The sequence below is a fragment of the Nannobrachium achirus genome, assembly GCF_963921795.1.
Source record: "Nannobrachium achirus genome assembly, chromosome: 17".
In the NCBI taxonomy this organism is placed as follows: domain Eukaryota; kingdom Metazoa; phylum Chordata; class Actinopteri; order Myctophiformes; family Myctophidae; genus Nannobrachium; species Nannobrachium achirus.
The window spans coordinates 28,246,138-28,263,177 of NC_137824.1; the positions used below are offsets into that span (position 1 = coordinate 28,246,138).

The following is a 17,040-nucleotide window of genomic DNA, read 5'->3' on the forward strand; positions in this document are numbered from 1 at the left end:
ATTTTGAAGGCAACTCTTTACTCGTGCAACTAACTACAGTAGAGAGTCATTTTATTAACCTATACTTATCCACAGGTTAATACACAATTACAATACAGTACAGCCATTGTGGTTACTATTTTTTCATGGCTGAATTGATGTAAATTAAGCGCATATTAAATACATTGGGTTCTCCAAACCTCCACGTGGGTTGGGGCTGTGGGTCGAGGCTAAAATATCGGCAGCATGCGACCGTCAGTGAAGAAAAGCAGAAATAAAGAGGGGCTCCCGCTTCCTTTACTTCCGGCTGGTCACATGTCTATGTGTGCGCTGAAGCTTTGCTGACAGCCTGTCAGTCAGACTGAAGGGGCTTGGCGCCTTTGTTTAGAGAGCAGGCCTAAGCCTGTGTGGTCCCCTACTCTCGGCAGCCAAGGCTCACCGACTCAAAGATCCCTATTCTCTTAAGAGCATGAACATGTGCACGCACGTACGCATGCGCACGCACACACACACACAGAGAGTTGAAATGAGCTGAGCTCCCTTCTTGGCTATATAGTGGAGTCTGGGCTGAATGTAGACCTGAAAAGCATGCGTCTATGTGTATGTGTGGAGCCTGTGCACGCGCGCAAACTATGCAAACACGCTATACTTTGCTCCTCCGTGCAGATAACCGCAAATGATTGCGTGCAAATACAATTTCAGTGTGTCACTGCACGCAAAGAAACCAGAGTGTGCATTACGAACATGCTTGTTAGAGTCCCATCTCTCTCTCTTGCTGAAGGCGCACACATGTTTGTAATTCATGACTGGAACGGTTGAAGAAAGAACTAATTAAGACAAAGTATGTGTGTTTAACTGTCCTCCTCTCCGCCATGGGACTACGCTACAGAGTGCCTTCTCTGCGTTAGGGAGCTACTTACCGTGCTGGAAGGCTTTGAGGGGGAACCAGAAGAGAATGACCGAGTGGAAGAGACCGTTCAGACAATGGGCCCAGAAGACCTGCCAGGGGAGAAGAGGAGGGTAAGATGGAGGGATAGGAGAAGGAAAATGGGGGAGGGATGGATTGGGGGGGTGGTTGGGGGTAAAAGAAATAGAGTAGGGGGTTCCAACAATGTGGGGGCGGGGGGCGTGGAGAGAGTATAAGTAAGAGAGAGATGAAAAAAAAAAGATAAAATGAGAGAGGCACAGCCAAAGACAAGGGGAGAGAGAGTGTGAATGAGTGAGACAGGCAGACAGACAGACAGACAGACAGACAGACAGACAGACAGACAGACAGACAGACAGACAGACAGACAGACAGACAGACAGACAGACAGACAGACAGACAGACAGACAGAGAGAGAGAGAAGAAAGGATGAGAAAAGGATGCAGGTCGCCCTAGCCAGCCTAGAGACCTTTGACCCGGGCTCTTTGTCCTGGCCCAGCACTAGGCTAAGTGGAGGTTTTGTAGGGGCCTCAGTACTGAATGGCCACCCCGCTGACAAACACTTTGTATCATCTGTGTGTGTGTTACGAGAGTGAGAGGGTGCTGAGTTTGTGCAATGCTTGTGTGTGTGTGTGTGTGTGTGTGTGTGTGTGTGTGTGTGTGTGTGTGTGTGTGTGTGTGTGTGTGTGTGTGTGTGTTAGTGCAGTTTTTCTCAAACTTTCAAATTTCAAGGTCTCCCCTTAACTCTGACAGAGTACTAAATGGAGCCAAATGAACCCTAACGGGTCTGTACACTGTCAGAGTTACATACTTGTATGGGTCAATTTAGACCCCCATAAAGGAAACCACTGAGTCCATGGAATCCACTTTGAGAACCACTGTGCTACTGTGTACGACAATTATTTTAAGGTTAAATCTTAAATCCTAAATCTTTTATGTTAAATTTACACAAAATATATAAGAAAGCCGAAATGAGAGTGAAACCCTATAGGACTGTCCGCTAGACAGAAAAAAACCATTATGCAACATTAACGTGTCGTGCCAGTGTGGGAGTTTCCCCTCATTAGATTTCATTAGACTTCAATCCTTTCAAGGGAGAATTTAATGCAGTGCACGGAGAAATAAATAAGAGGAGAATTAAACAGGTAGACATCAATCCTAAAACATACGCAGGGAGGCTGACAGGCTGACAGAGATTAAGCTGTTTTTATGGTAATTAATAAGGAGCTGGAAAATGCCGCTTGTGTGTGTGTGCCCGTGTCTGCGCGGTAGTGCGCGCAGGCGTGTGGACTTTGGATGAGTCGTTAAATCAATACTCTCTCTTTTCAAAACCACCTTGTTTCAGATTTACATTATGCGCGGCCACAGCCAAACAAAACACTAATGGGCGATGTAGCATGAAACAGCCGTGAAATCTAGTCTGCCAAAAACTAACCCTCCGCATTTGTGCCCCATTTACCCCCCCTGTTCTGACCCAGATGTTGGTGTTATTTCTAACCATTCAAAATTAATCAAACCAAAAAATGGTAAAAAGAAAAGGAGAAGAAAAAAAAGAAGAAAAAAGTTAAGAAAGAAAAAGAAAAGTACAAATAATGTCTGGTGTGAAAAAAAAATGTCTTTGCAACCTTTTTTTTTGGCAGATTACAAGTTAAAACACTCTAAAACTCTATTTTCAACAGGTTCATGAAATCCATCTGTACATACAAACACGACGTGTCCAAGATAAATTACATACAGTGAAAGCTCTTTAAGTTAATGGGATTTTCACTGGTTTGGGACATTTTAGAATAACTGTTTATAGCCCCAAGAGTTGTGCCAGACAACTTGGCCCCCGAGAGGAGAGGACAGAAGAGGAAACAAGATTTGTTCTAGGCAGTTTGTGAGAGTCTATATGTGGCCTGACCTTCCCACCTTGTGTATTAGACTTAACAAAACAAAACCCTGCGCCCCATAGGAGCTCCCCCAAACTCCCACCCCCACAGCACACAGGCCTCATACACCAGGAGCTCAGTGGTGGAAGAAGTACTCAAACGTTTCTCCCACCGCGTCATCAGCGCCCACACCCTAGGTGGGGTCGGCGATAGGGCCTTTCTGTGTGGAGTTTGCATGTTCTCCGCGTGTCTCCTAGGGTTGATACCCTCACAAAAACATGCAGTAATCCTGGTCTCAATAATGCCTCCCCCTTGCCAGCCGGGGCGCTTGATGGAGGGGAAAGGAACTGGTTGGAATAACGTGTTCCTTCCACGCGCTACGTCCATCCCGGGGAAATCCCCCCTGTCGGGTGAAAAGAAACAACTTGGACTACTCATGCATTGAAGGAAGCATGAGGTCAGTCCGTTGTCTCCCCAGGCGCGGCAGAGGGAGAGCAGAGCACAGGATTACATAGGCAATTGGCACTGGGTGAAAACGGGTTGCAAAATCGTGGGATAAAATGTGAGGAAAAAAAAAGTAAAAGTATCAATTCTGCAAATCAGAAATACTCTGTTACAAGTAAAAGTCTGTGATCCAAAATGTACCCGAGTAAAAGTATGAAAGTGTTGGCATCAAAATGTACTTAAAAGTACCAAAAGTAAAAATTACAAAATGTTTGCAAATAGCAGATCTACAAGCAAGCTCACAACACGTCGCGATGCAACACGTTGTGAGCTTGTAGATTGTCTATTTTCAAATAGACTAAGTATAAAAAATAGGGCTAAAGTGGTTAATGTGTGCTTTGTAATATTGTAATTTGTTATCTGCAAAGTAACTAGTATAAAGTTTCCAAATACATGTAGTGGAGTAAAAGTACAATATTTGGATCTGAGATCAAGTGGAGGAGAAGTAAGAGCATTGGAAATTGGAAATACACAAGTTACAAAATTGTACTCAAGTACATTACTTAAGTAAATGTAAATGTACTTTACACCAGTGGTTCTCAACCTTTTCAGGCCACGACCCCCAAAATAATCATATTTTAACAGGGGACCCCCCCCCCCCCCCCTAGTGCTTGCACTAAGAGTTGAGACATTACATTTTGTATAACACGGTTTACATGCTCACAACGCCTCTGGTTGCGAGGCGTTGTGAGCTTGTAGATCTGCTATTTTCACAATTTCTGCCTCTAATATTTGACAATTTGGCCAATGTTTAATTTGTCATTTAGACAAAATGTCCTTAAATTATCACTTTAGAAATGTGCAGATACCCTCTATACACTTAAACTTTATGTTGGTTTGTTTAGTGTTGAGAGAGAAAACAATGTTGCACGTTAAGTTAATCATTTGGGGACCCCCGAAATAAATTGGGGACCCCCCCTGGGGGTAACGGCCCACAGGTTGATTAACACTGCTTTTACACCACTGCAGGAGCTCCACCCACCCCCACCCGCCATCTCTGTGGTTAAGTGTGGTCCAATGTGTGATACATTATCTCTAATGTTACCATTACACATTTAAACCAATTACCCCCCCGCTGTCAGGCCCGGTTCTCCTCATAGGACTCCTCCCCCCCATTCTCATCTCGTTCCCAGTCAGCCTCGACAGAACACACAAAACCGCCGTCCTCCTTCTCTGCAGAGTCGGAGCACAATAATGAATGCTAATGAAATCAATAAATGTTCATAATCATTTGTCACAGCGAGGTCCTCCCACTCACCCCTCCGGCCACCCTGCACCCTCCTCATTCCCTCTCCCTCGCCTCCCTTGTCTCCCAGCAGGTTGCTAAGAATCCCACCAGAATGAATGCTGGTCTGTCCTGTAAAGATTCGGCCCTTTGTGTGACTCCTAATTGCCAAAAAAAAAAAAAAAGAAAAAAAGAGCCATGAAAGCCTGTACTTTATATCGGGCCAAATATTTCTAAGCCTCCCTTCACCACCCTTACTCTTTCCTCTTCAGTGTTTTGTGTGTGTGTTTGAGAGAGAGAGGGAGGGGGAGAGAAAGGGAGAGAGAGAGGGAGAGAGAGAGAGAGAAGGTGAAAGCGAAGTAGAAGACGTGATAGATGCTGGTGATTTGTTTAGAGCAGTGGTACTGAACCTTTTAGCTCAAGACCCAAAAGTGAAATTTGATGTCTCTCTGCGAGCCAAACTAGTGAAAATAGACGATCAGCTAGTTTAATTAATTATTTAAAAAAAAGCTTTTTTATGGATTTTCTTTATGTATGAAATTCTGTTGAATTAATATTTAACAATTATTTTTAACTTCTTAAAATGTTTTAAAGATTTTAAAAAATCTTTTGAAATATATATATATATATATATATATATATATATATATATATATATATATATATATATATATATATATTAGGGCTGGGATGCGATTAAAAATGTTAATCTAATTAATTACATGCTCTGTGATTAATTAATCGCAATTAATCGCATTTTAATCGCACATCGATATTTGACTTGAGAAGTTTTTTTTTTTCAAGTAAAACACATTTTGTTGTACGAGTGAATCAACAAGTGAGTTTTTTTAATCTAAATTTCGCATCCACTGGGCCAAGCAAAGCGCTCTGATCGGCTACTTCTCCCTTTGCATTTGTTGTCTCTTCTTGGTTGGTGCATCGCTATGATCAGTATGCCCGAAACTGAAGGTTCTGTGGTACAAAAACTAAGTGCGATTAAAATGTATTAATTTTTTTAATCGCGTTAATTTTCTGTAATTAATTAATCGCAATTAATCAGTTAAAGTCCCAGCCCTAATATATATATAAATATATATATATATATATATATAATAAAATAAGGACTATTTACTCGCCTCAAACATGGGTTCCCATGGTTTGGGAAACACTGGTTTAGAGGGGTGGTAATTGTGAGGGCCACATGAAGGAAGTGGGGTTTATGAGCTACAGTGACTTCAGTGTCAGGAATATTAAGTGATTAAACGTAAAGGGGGTCAACAATGTTGAGGCGGCGCCTTAAATATTTAACGCGCTTTGCCCCTCCCCACTCTCACCTCAACCCAAACAGCCTTAATTCACAAAGACAGTATCTGTTGTCTACAAAAGAGCCAGGCGTGCAGAAAGACAGGCTTCGAGGGGCCAAATTCCTGCTGGATTTTCTCGCCTCGGGCCAGCTGCAAGGAAAATATCACGGGAAAAGAGCGGACGAGCCAGCAAAAACAACCTGGCGACCTGGCTGAGTCATCATTTATGGGTCTTGGAAAATGAGGAGCAAACAAAAAACCAGGTTCATTGCTCGTAACCATCAAACACATACATTTGTGACCCTTCCTTGACATGTTCAACTTAATAAAGTCTCTTAAAAGGAATATCCACACCAAAACAAGATCCCTGTGTAGTTCCTACAACGTCGGGTTGCTCAGTCTGTGTTTCTGAACAAAATATTTCACTCCCTGTGCTTGGACTTAGCCAGCAAAAGAAGAAGATGTGATATGTAATGCTGTCAACACTTTGAACAGCTGCTCCAGTGGCAGGATGAGGGACTACATTTGTGGAAACACAGGCATGTTGTTATTTTGCCTACCCACAAGTACAGTATAATAGGTTGGAATTAAATTAATAATAATTTCATTCATTCTGATTTTTTTTTTTTTTTAATACTAGAAATATACCTCAACATCACCAAAGCTACCTGGCACTAGATCTTGACTTGCGCCAAGGTGTGTGTCCCAGAACAAGGTTGGGCCCTGAATAAGGCGCAGTGCTATGCTGTCAGAAATAAATATATGTAATATAATTAATAATATATTCATAAAGTGCCCTCCAAGCCACATTTGGACCCCCTCTGAGGTCCTGATTTGGAGATTCTTAATAGTCCAAGGCCATAGATACACAGGACCACAATGGAAACAAGTAAATTGTACCTCTGTACTAACTCAAACAGTATTCAATCAATACAGTTTTTCCTCAACCGGCGCCTGACTTGAACAAAGCCGTTCCCACAATAACTGACGAGTTCATACAAGCCCTTTCTTAGCCAAATCAAAGCAACAACCAGTAAAGTGGCCACGGCATGGCCTAAGTGTCACTTTGACAGGAGTTGATTTACCAGGCCTTGGCTCCATAAAGCTCTCTGGAGATACACTACAGTTATACTGTCATATTTACTGCTTTCGGGGGCCCGGCCCAGCCAGACTAAACTAGACACGACAGCCTTGCTTCCAGAACAAACAAGCACTCGCTTTAACAAATTGCTTGATTTTCCGCAACGAATGCCGTCACACCATGACAGCACACTCCCCCCCACCCCCCCCTCTCTCTTTGCTTACTGCCCCAACACTTTTACCCCATAGCCCAGACTCCCTGTGCTATCCCCGCTGGACCCCACCACCACTGCCCCAGTTGCCCCTGACCTCCACGGTCATTCCGTCTTTAATCCCTGTCTGTGTGGGGCTAACCAGGTCACCACGCCTGTGAGGAGGGTCCAGGAGTCTGATGCTCAGCATGGAGAAAGGGGGAGACATCTTTATTAGCAGCAAGGGAAAGCACGCACGCACACGCACGCGCACGCGCACACGCACACGCACACACACACACACACACACACACACACACACACACACACACACACACACACACACACACACACCAGGCCAAACCAAATTATGCTATATAGCTGGAGAAGGCCTGACAGCAGCTGGCAGATTATAATGACGGATATGTCTGGGTTAGCCAGTGACGACATGTGTCATGACCAAGAATTGGTCCAAGTCCACTTCAAGGAATACCGTTAAATCAAGTTCTTCTCAACTTCTTGCAGTATCAGTAAAGTTCCAATTCCATTGGAAAAAAGTACACCTTACAATGCAGTATATTTGATATATAAAAGACAGAAATTTGAGCAAGACACTGATCCACTAACTGCTCCCAGGCTGGCTGGTTGACACTTTGCATGACTGCCTCCACCGTCTGTGTGTGAATGTGTGTGATTGATGAATGTGAGTCATATGTTGTAAAGTGGTTAAGGTTAGTTAGTGGTCAGTAGACTAGAAAATCTATAATTCATAACTTTATTCCAGTTGTTGATTACGAGCGAGAGAGAGAGAGAGAGAGAGAGAGAGAGAGAGAGAGAGAGAGAGAGAGAGAGATATGACATATCACAAGTCTGACGTTACCTTTGTATTGAAACCCATAGCATTCTGGGACGTTTTGTAGAGTTCTGGGTATTTCAGCATGTTCTCTTTCCTGCAGGAGCGCTCAAATATGCCCAGAGTAAGAGGAGGCAGAGCTGTGAAGATCTGGTAAACACAAACAAATGCAGAAATGCATCAGTGCAGTATTGTAATTCGCAGTGCAATGCAATGCAATTAATGAAACACTGAACCCTTAACTGTGAGGCAAGTTTGGTGCCTTGCACGTTTCCTCCTGTGTCAGTGTGTGAGAAGGTGTGTGAATATAATGTATGCACATTGTAATGAATTTGAGAACGGCGCTAAAAGCATCATTTACCAGTTAGTAGATTACAAAAGTAGAGCAAAGACCCAAAAAAAGGCATGTTCATTGCTATGGTGATCAGGAGTTGCTCATCAAAAAGTGTTTGTTTTCTGTACATATACCTTTATTGCTTCTAGTGTTGATGATTTCTTGTATGTTATTGTATGTCTTTAAATGTCTTGATGAATTGAATACTTAGGACCACAATGGAAACAAGCCCTCAGGGCTTTTTCTTTATCCTTTTAGCATCACTATAATTATACCACTCTACTCTTTGAAAACTGTAATCAATCAATCAATCAATCTGACCGCTCTGACTGCAATTAATATGAAACAGCATGACATTCGCATGAGTGCCACCAGCACCATTAAGACTGCGCAGACCACAAGAAGCATGAACCAGGCTTACTGTTACATCCACATAGGCACAAAGCTCAACTGTTGTTTATGTACGGCATGGCTTGGCATGAAACTGTTTTACACTGGCATGCCCATGTGCACAGTCATGTGCCCTGTACTTATAGATTGTCAGTAACTACATACAGTACTTTGGCAAAGTGTAAAGTACAGTAGGCTTGTTGTATGTTGGTGCACCTAAGGGATTGACATATTTTTTAAATGCATAGATTATCAACTGCAAGAATGCAACTTTGATTGATCAGTACCAGCAAATCGCTATGAGCGAGAGGGCGACATGAGTGTTGTAATTAGGCTAGTAGTGTCTAGATCCCATAAGCAGGATTGTTCCCGATTGGCTAGTTCCAGTTCATAGTAGTGGTGTGAGTTGGCTTTTTCCAGTTCATAGTAGTGGTGGGAATTATCGTTCTTTTCAAAGTGCTGAATCCTTCAGTACAGTTCACTAAAATGTTTTGTTCAAACGATTAGTTCACCAGTTCGTTCAGTGCTTTTCTGGACATTTGCCTATGTTGGAAATAACATGGTCAGTTAGTTCCCTGACTGGATCAGTCAGTGCAACTCTCTTAAACCTCCACCCAAACGTCCACTCAGGGTATGGGATCTAAACTTTTGCAGGCACTCGCACGGCATATACAGGAAAATATGCCTTGTAGTTAAATAAGTAAACATATTTAATTGATTGATGAATGACCCAAACTACAGTTCAAAGAGGAACGAACCCCCCTTGATCTGACAACGGGGGTAAGCTAGAAAGTGTGCTCCTTGGAGCACAGGTCCAGGCCAGGTTGTCACCACAGGGCTCCCAAACTCTGGAAGCCAATCATAGTCAATTGAATTGGAATATGAAAAATGTGTCTTGATGACATCATTCACGGCAGAGATAATGTATACTGATTTGTGTGAGGTTTGGACAAAATCTGTAGAAGTAGTAACAAAAACAGTTTGCTGTGTTTTGCAAAGAAAACATGACATGGCGAAAACTTCAGAATCCACGGAAAATAAATATTTGACCTAAGGTTCAGGAGTTACAGTCCAAAAATGTGTTTTTCAAAAAACAAGTTGAGTCCATCAGATAGGCAGTTGTCCAGATTCGCCAATTTGACCGTTATCGAGGGGAATGTGGTGCCGGCAGCGAGTCGTTCGGATATGCGGTTGTCCACAACCGCCGGACCGACATATACTGAATGCCTATATACGGGCATATATGCCCGTATATAGGCATTCAGTATATGGACAATTGGACATCCAGTTATCTTCTCATTAGAAGCCTCAAGTCTGGTAGTTGCAAGTTCACTTTTTACACAAACATGTTGTTTTGTTTATTGCTGCATGCTCTGGGTTAAGATTACATTCACATTATGAATTATCATTGTTGTTGTTCATTCGCACAGAAACGGCACTGACCAAGACTGCCTAAAGTCATTCAGTAAGAGCCTGTATTTCCGTTCAGTAATAATGCTGTACGTTCGTTCAGTGAAAGAGATCGCAGTAGTTGAGCCCCTTGGGTTCAGCCCTCCGGTCTGAACAAAGCTGTGAACAGGGGTCCTTTCCTTCACTGACTGCATTATATAGAGATGCTACAGCATATCAGTCAGTTACTCCTCATGTACAGTAGTAGTTCAGTCCAATAAGAAAGCTGCCTGTCATTCTGATGGGGAAGAGCCCGCCCTTATCACTTTGTTTAGTCCAATGAGGAAAGTGGAATGGTGGAACTGTCTCTCTTCCGCCTACGAAGAATTTAGCATTTTCAACTGAACTGACTAAACAGATCTATTCGGTTTCAGTTCATTTAGTTCCAAAATAGACTAGTACGTTCGAAAAGAAATGATTGGCGACCGACACAACACTAGTCCATAGCCTCGTGGGATGCATATCCCATAGCCTGAAGTAGCAAAATGACATGTAATGGTTATATTTGGTAATTGAGGTCAATGGCCTGCTGACAGTATGCACAATAAATAATGACGCTGATCCGTAGTTTGCGATATTAGCTGCGGATGGACGGACAGATTGACAGACAAACAAACACAATATCTCCACCTGCCTGTCAGAGGTAATACAAATAATTAATACTACAATAACGGCATTCTTATTTGTCCAAAATAAGTGAATAATAAATGAATATGTAATAATTTGTGTCCAACAGTGGAAGAATGTCTTTACTGCCATCTCCATATGTTGCTGTTATAGTTTAATTTACTGCATGCTGTTTTACACTTTGCTTTGCTTTTATGACACTTCAGAGTTTCTTATTTTGAGTCAACATGCTCAGAGTCCGTTCCGTTCACATGCAAAAGCCATCTCTGATGAACATCTGTGGCACTCTTGACTGGGAGGCAGGTATTTAGGCACGACTAGAGTGCAATTTCTGAGTGGTGCGGTAATGTTGTTCTGCATAGCAGCTGCCGAGAGAGCAGCGACAGTATTGTATGGCCACAGGGGAGGGAGGGGGTGGCGGCTAAATTGGCGGGTCAGTTAGTGTGAGCTCCCTGCAGACCCATCTGGAGTGGGAGTATGCAGGCCTCAGTGTGCAGACTGGCAGGGCCACAGGACACGCTCCACTGGACTCCTTTCTCATTCAGAGCCGGAGCCAGGGAGATCTCCATTGAGGGGCGGATTCAGCCCACTGCCTCCCGACAAACTCCCACTGAACTGGAGGTATTTCGCCACTCTTCAGATAGTGAAAGAATGACTTCTGCTTCCCCTTAGACATTGTTAATATCGCATGCCAGTGCCATGAAAATGTTCGACTTTCTTGACAGTCGGCCCCCGCCATAAATCATTTCCATTTGTGGGCTATCAGTGTTGTGTGGGCATGTCTCTCTTAACACTTCTCTCATTCATTTTTTGTTTATTGAATTGGGGAGATTTTCTAATAAACAGTTTAAAGTTACACGTCAACTCCTTGCGAGCTAAACGGTGCAGTAATAAAAATTAGACAGTTGCAGATGTACACTTTTTTCCTCTGCTGAATTGATATGACAGACATGAAACATGAGTTCATCAAGAATGGTCCCATTACAGAGCCCTGAGGGACTCCCAACGCCAACAGCCGCCTCAGTTGCTGCTCCATTCAACCTGTTCGCTTTATCATTCACAAATGGCTGCCCGGGCCAACTGTACTCTTTGGGGCATACGTCTGTTGTTTTTTCACATTCAGTACATAGTTTAGGACACAGAGGGAATATGGACTTGACAAGGGGTCATAAATAAAGGAGAGATTTTTCAGGAGGTTGATGACATGGTCTTGCAATAAAGCGATCCCGTTAAGGGGTGCCACAGCATATGAATTCTGTGCCAGAGAGTGACATGGGGTGCGAGACGGAATGAAGCGGGCTCTTTCACTCCAATGGAGAGGGGAGAGTAAATCACATTAACACTCACCACATTGTACAGGCCGATGCACCAGCGCTCAAACAGGATCTGGCCAGAGAAACCATTGACAAACGCGAACCAGATCTGAAAGAGAAAGTTTCACAGGAATGATGAGAACAGCAAAACAGTAAAGAGGTGATGTAGATTGAATACATACATTAAACAATAAAATGTACTTGGCATAAAAAACATTCACCAAATTCAATATGAGATGTTCTTGTAATGTACTGTATGTGCACATTCTATGAGACATTTTGAAGACGGTATCGGTATGTCCCCAAAGTCTAACCTTTCTTCTTTCCCTTCAGGTCCCCTTCATTATTAAAACACTTATTCATACACTTGATACTATACGTCTCCCTTCCCTTCCACATCGGTGGGTTGAACAAATCACTGTTAAATAACTCAGGTCTCTCTGCTTGACTTTAAATGCATGCTTTCCATCGTGAATACTGATAGTGAGTAGCCATACATTAAAACATTTATATCGGAGACCTGTGTCTACAGAGAAACTGCCCGCAGACATTTGATCAAGCCTCTCATGTAGAATTCTTTTGTTTTGTTTTGTTTGCAGGGTACGGAAATTGCTATTGTCAACCTTAGCACACAACCAGGGTTTTAGGCCAGCTTTAGAAAACTTTGATTACAAGCTTTCATCTCATGTCTTGTGGAAACATCACCAGACAAGTGCAATAGATCTCTTAAAAAAAAAAGATCAAAGGGAGAACTGTTTTCTCGCAGAGAGAAAATCATTAGCAGGATGGCGCATCAAGCTGCAATGCATCTTTTCAGAGGTAAAAGGGAGGATGATAAATGTTTCCAGCCTATGTGGGGAAAAAAAGAAAGAAAATTAAAACTAAATGATGGTGAACTAAACTGGGTTTGTTTGAAGTTATGACCTGTGCTCAACACATCATTAGTCTCTTGGAGCTGGGGGTCCGATGGGTATCAAATTTGGGAAGGGTGGGGGCGGAGGTGGTGGCGGTAGGTTAGATCAGTGGTTCTCAACCTTTTCAGGCCGCAACACCCAAAATAATCATATTTTAACTGGGGACCCCTGGGGACACCTGCCTGGGGACCCCTGCCTGGGGACCCCTGCCTGGGGACCCCCCACCCCAACAAGCACTAAGAGTTGAGGTATTACATTTTGTATACAACACGGTCTATTGTGAAAATAGCAGATCTACATGCTCACAATGAGCATGTAGATTGGCTATTTTCACAATTTCTGTATCCAATATTTGACAATTTGGCCAATGTTTAATTTGTCATTTTAGAGGTATTAAAAAGTCCTTAAATTGTCACCTTAGAAATGTGCATATACCCTCTATAGTCTATACATTTAAACATTATGTTGGTTTGTTTACTGCTGAGAGATAAAACAATGTTGCACATTAAGTCAATCATCTAAGGACCCCCCCAAAATAATTTGGGGACCCCCCTGGGGGTCCCGACCCACAAGTTGAGAACCACTGGGTTAGATGGACTGAATTAGCATGGGTGAGTAGGAGTGAGAAAGGCAAGACCTGCAAATACCATCACCACACTGTAAATCCCGCCCGTCTTCATTGAAGGATTACATGCTAACATATATCAAACCCACCGTTTCCCAAACCTGATCCACCTGACGACAAGGAGGTGACATGTCGGGTTAGTTATGGGGGCAAAGTCAAGAGCTTGGGGGCCGAGTGGATTAAAGCAGACATGGAAATATAGTGCACCGGGAAAGAGAGCAAGCAATAATAGAAACCATATGCTGGGTGGAGATAGGGCTTATCACCTCATATCTTGATTAGCTGTACTTATCGGCGACAGTAACGTCTGTCAGAACGAAACCAAAACCAGGTACTCTGAATAAGCAGAAAGACACTATTTTGACTACAGACTTTTCTGTAATTTTCTTTTTTAAATCACTATGGATCCTTAAGGTGCACTTGAACAAGCTGTGGTTCCTTTTCTTGGAGATGGTGCACTTGTCCGAACTCCAAGTATAGCATATCTTGTATTTTTGAGCGGTGCTCCTAAGCTCCAACTCCTGGCTTTGTTCCTTGTACGCCCAGGGTGACATTGGCCAAGCTTTGCGGGACGCTTAATGAAATGAACTCATAAATAGCACAGCTCACTTCACACTATGTTATTTTTATACTGTATACTAAAGATACTAAGGAGCACTAAACCTGTTTTCAACCATATCTTCATTTAATAAGTGATCCTTTAATATATTGTGTTTGTATTTCCTGTAATTTCCTGTCTGGTACTGCCCTCAAGGTCTTTGATGAGGTCAAGTATTTAGGCCATTATTTAACAAATGACCTATCTGACGATGACGACATCTACAGGCAACGTAGAATGTTATATTCATAAGCCAACATGACTGTTCGTAAGTTTAGCATGTGCTCAGCTTCTGCGAAGTCCACACTGTTCAAAGCTTTTTGCACAACTATGTATACTGCCCACTTGTGGCAGCGCCACGAAAGAGCAGTTACAGAAACTCAATGTGGCTTATAATGATGGCATGAGACTGCTACTTTAACACATTGACCGCCATTTTAACATACCTCCGTACTCCCACCTGCCATTCGTCTCCATAGACTTCCATGTAATTGGGTGTGCACGGATCATGCACACCCATGCCTAGATAATGCACCACGTGTGTCCACATTGCTCACAGCTTTCAAACAAAAAAATCCGAATGGAAATCCGTTCAGGCATTCATGAGATAACAGCCACTATGTTTAACAAAGATGGCTGCCAAAATGGCTGCCATGCTTGAAAGATGGGGTTGCTATGGGGTTCTCGGGCCTGGCGGGGAAAGACATTGGAATAATCTCGGGACTATCGGGCCTGGCAGGGAATGAGTTAAGTGCCACGATGCAGCAGTGGAAGCCAAATGTTGGTCAGTATCAGTGTACCCACCTGCTCTGCTGTGTTGCGGAACCTTACGTACAAATGTATGTGTAGGGCTGTAGGCTGTCTGATTCTGCCAACAGTGTAAGCCTGCATATGCATTTATGATTTTATGTGGATTTGTATTTTATTTTTTATGTTGCTATGGACCAAGAGTCCTTAAAAAAGTTTGTTTGTTTGTTTGTTTGTTTGTTTGATTGATTGATTGATATATATTTTCTGTGAACAAGTAGATAAAGCATTTGACTTGATTTCACTCGACTCAGAGTACATGCATGAGTGATTATGAACCAGACGCCATCCTTCGTTGTGTTACAGCGTGCCACAGCAGACTCTGTCCCCGTCATGGCTGTGTAAGGGACATCAGGGGTGTGATGTTTTGGCCGTGGTGCAGCTGAACATCTCCTCGCTTCATTTAACCTCATTATGAACACATGAACTGCCACAAAGCCCATTGGAGGGGCCTGCCTGTCACTGCCGCTCTTAACTACACGACCGACACCCATCCACCGCTGCCTCGTCCATTCAATTGTGTGAGCGAATGCGTGAAAGGTTTCCCAAAACAACTGTCTCTCACCCAGCCCCTCCATGTCACTCCCCTGAGTGTTAAGGGGGAGAGGCAGGCTGCGTACAGATGAGGCAAATGGTGCGAGGCGTTGTGTGCTTGTAGATCGGCTATTTTCACTAGCTTAAATCATTTTTAAAATGATAAATACAACACAAACGGTTTGGGACTTACAAGGTTTCCACCCGAGAACAACGATATGTATGTATGTATGTATGTACGTACAGTATGTACTGTATGTGTGTGACACGCCTAAGACCTTCTAGTCACCTCTGTCTCCCCCCACCATCAGCCACACCCATCCATTCCAGCGCTGGCCTTCATCAGGTACATTTCTACCATACTGTTGTTGCTAAGAGATGGCCAACACTGATTTTAAACTCAAATGAGATGTTTACCCCAATCTGGACAACAATATACTACATGAGAATATTTAATGGTTAGGAATGACACCACAACGTTAGACGAGTCATGACGAATCTGTGGAAATGTGTTTTCTAAGGAAGGGTGGCTGGCATCTCCCTTAGGGATAAGGTGAGAAGCTCATCCGTGAGAGTCTGGGCAAAGAGCTCCTTTGTGTAGGATGTAGATGCTTCTGGCATCTAGTAAGCCTCCTGGTTATTGGGCATGCCAAGCTGGGAAGAAGCCGCGGGGCAGACCGAGGAAAAGTCTCCCTGCTGGCCTGGGAACGCCTTGGGATTCCCCAGTCAGAGCTAGCTGATGTTGTGGCCAGATAAAGTTAGGTCCTGTATTCTCTGCTGGAAGTGCTGCCTCTGAGACCCAACTCCCAATAAGCAGAGGGAGGGAGGGAGGGAGATGGATGTCTGATTGTTAAATAATCAATAAAATGATCTTCTTTTCTCCAACTATAATCATTTGAACATCTTTCAAGCCACACAGCAATTATACATGTTCTTGGCCTGTCAGTGAGAGAGCAGCAATTTCATCACCATCTTTAAAGCTACAATGCATTTTATAGTCGTCCCACTCTCTTGATCGAGAGAGATAATTGCAGTGATATCCAAGCTAAACTGAAAATGGTGGCGCATCTAGTGCCCAATCCATCTGCTTCAAATAACTTTATTGACACTGTTCAGTTTGTGTCTTACAGAACACCAGGGTCAAAAATGTCACAATGGAAGAGTAGGGAGACCACCCCCAACCACTCTAGATGTGCTGCTTTAAAATGTTATTCATCAAAATACATTGTGAAATCTACATTTCTCCAACATGGTACCTTACAACATTGGTACCTTACACAAGTGGTATGTTAAGGCCTACCTTTACTGAGGGATATTGTCAGAGGCTGTTGCTTGTATAGAGCACAGGCCGCAGGGAGGGCAGGTTAACCCAGTGTTCCAAGCAATAGTAACAAGAGGCTAGTGGGCAGGTCAAATTGTTGAATTAATTACAGGCTCCCTCAATGAGGGGCTCTGGGCTGATATATTGTTGTGGTTAGTTAAAAAAAAAAAAGTATCCTATTCACAGCACGTAGTAA

General features: G+C 43.1%; 1 protein-coding gene across 2 annotated transcripts in view; it reads right to left on the reverse strand.

The window, feature by feature from the left end:
- The window catches only part of atp8a1 (ATPase phospholipid transporting 8A1), a 175,379-nt gene that overhangs the window by 20,322 nt on the left and 138,017 nt on the right, over window positions 1-17,040 (reverse strand). For both annotated transcript variants that reach the window (XM_080745990.1, XM_080745989.1), the window contains 3 exons: window positions 12,080-12,154; window positions 7,960-8,082; window positions 900-978 (listed from right to left, as the gene is read on the reverse strand). In XM_080745990.1, coding sequence (XP_080602116.1) covers window positions 900-978; window positions 7,960-8,082; window positions 12,080-12,154 — 277 coding nt within the window. The remainder of the gene's footprint in view (window positions 1-899; window positions 979-7,959; window positions 8,083-12,079; window positions 12,155-17,040) is intronic.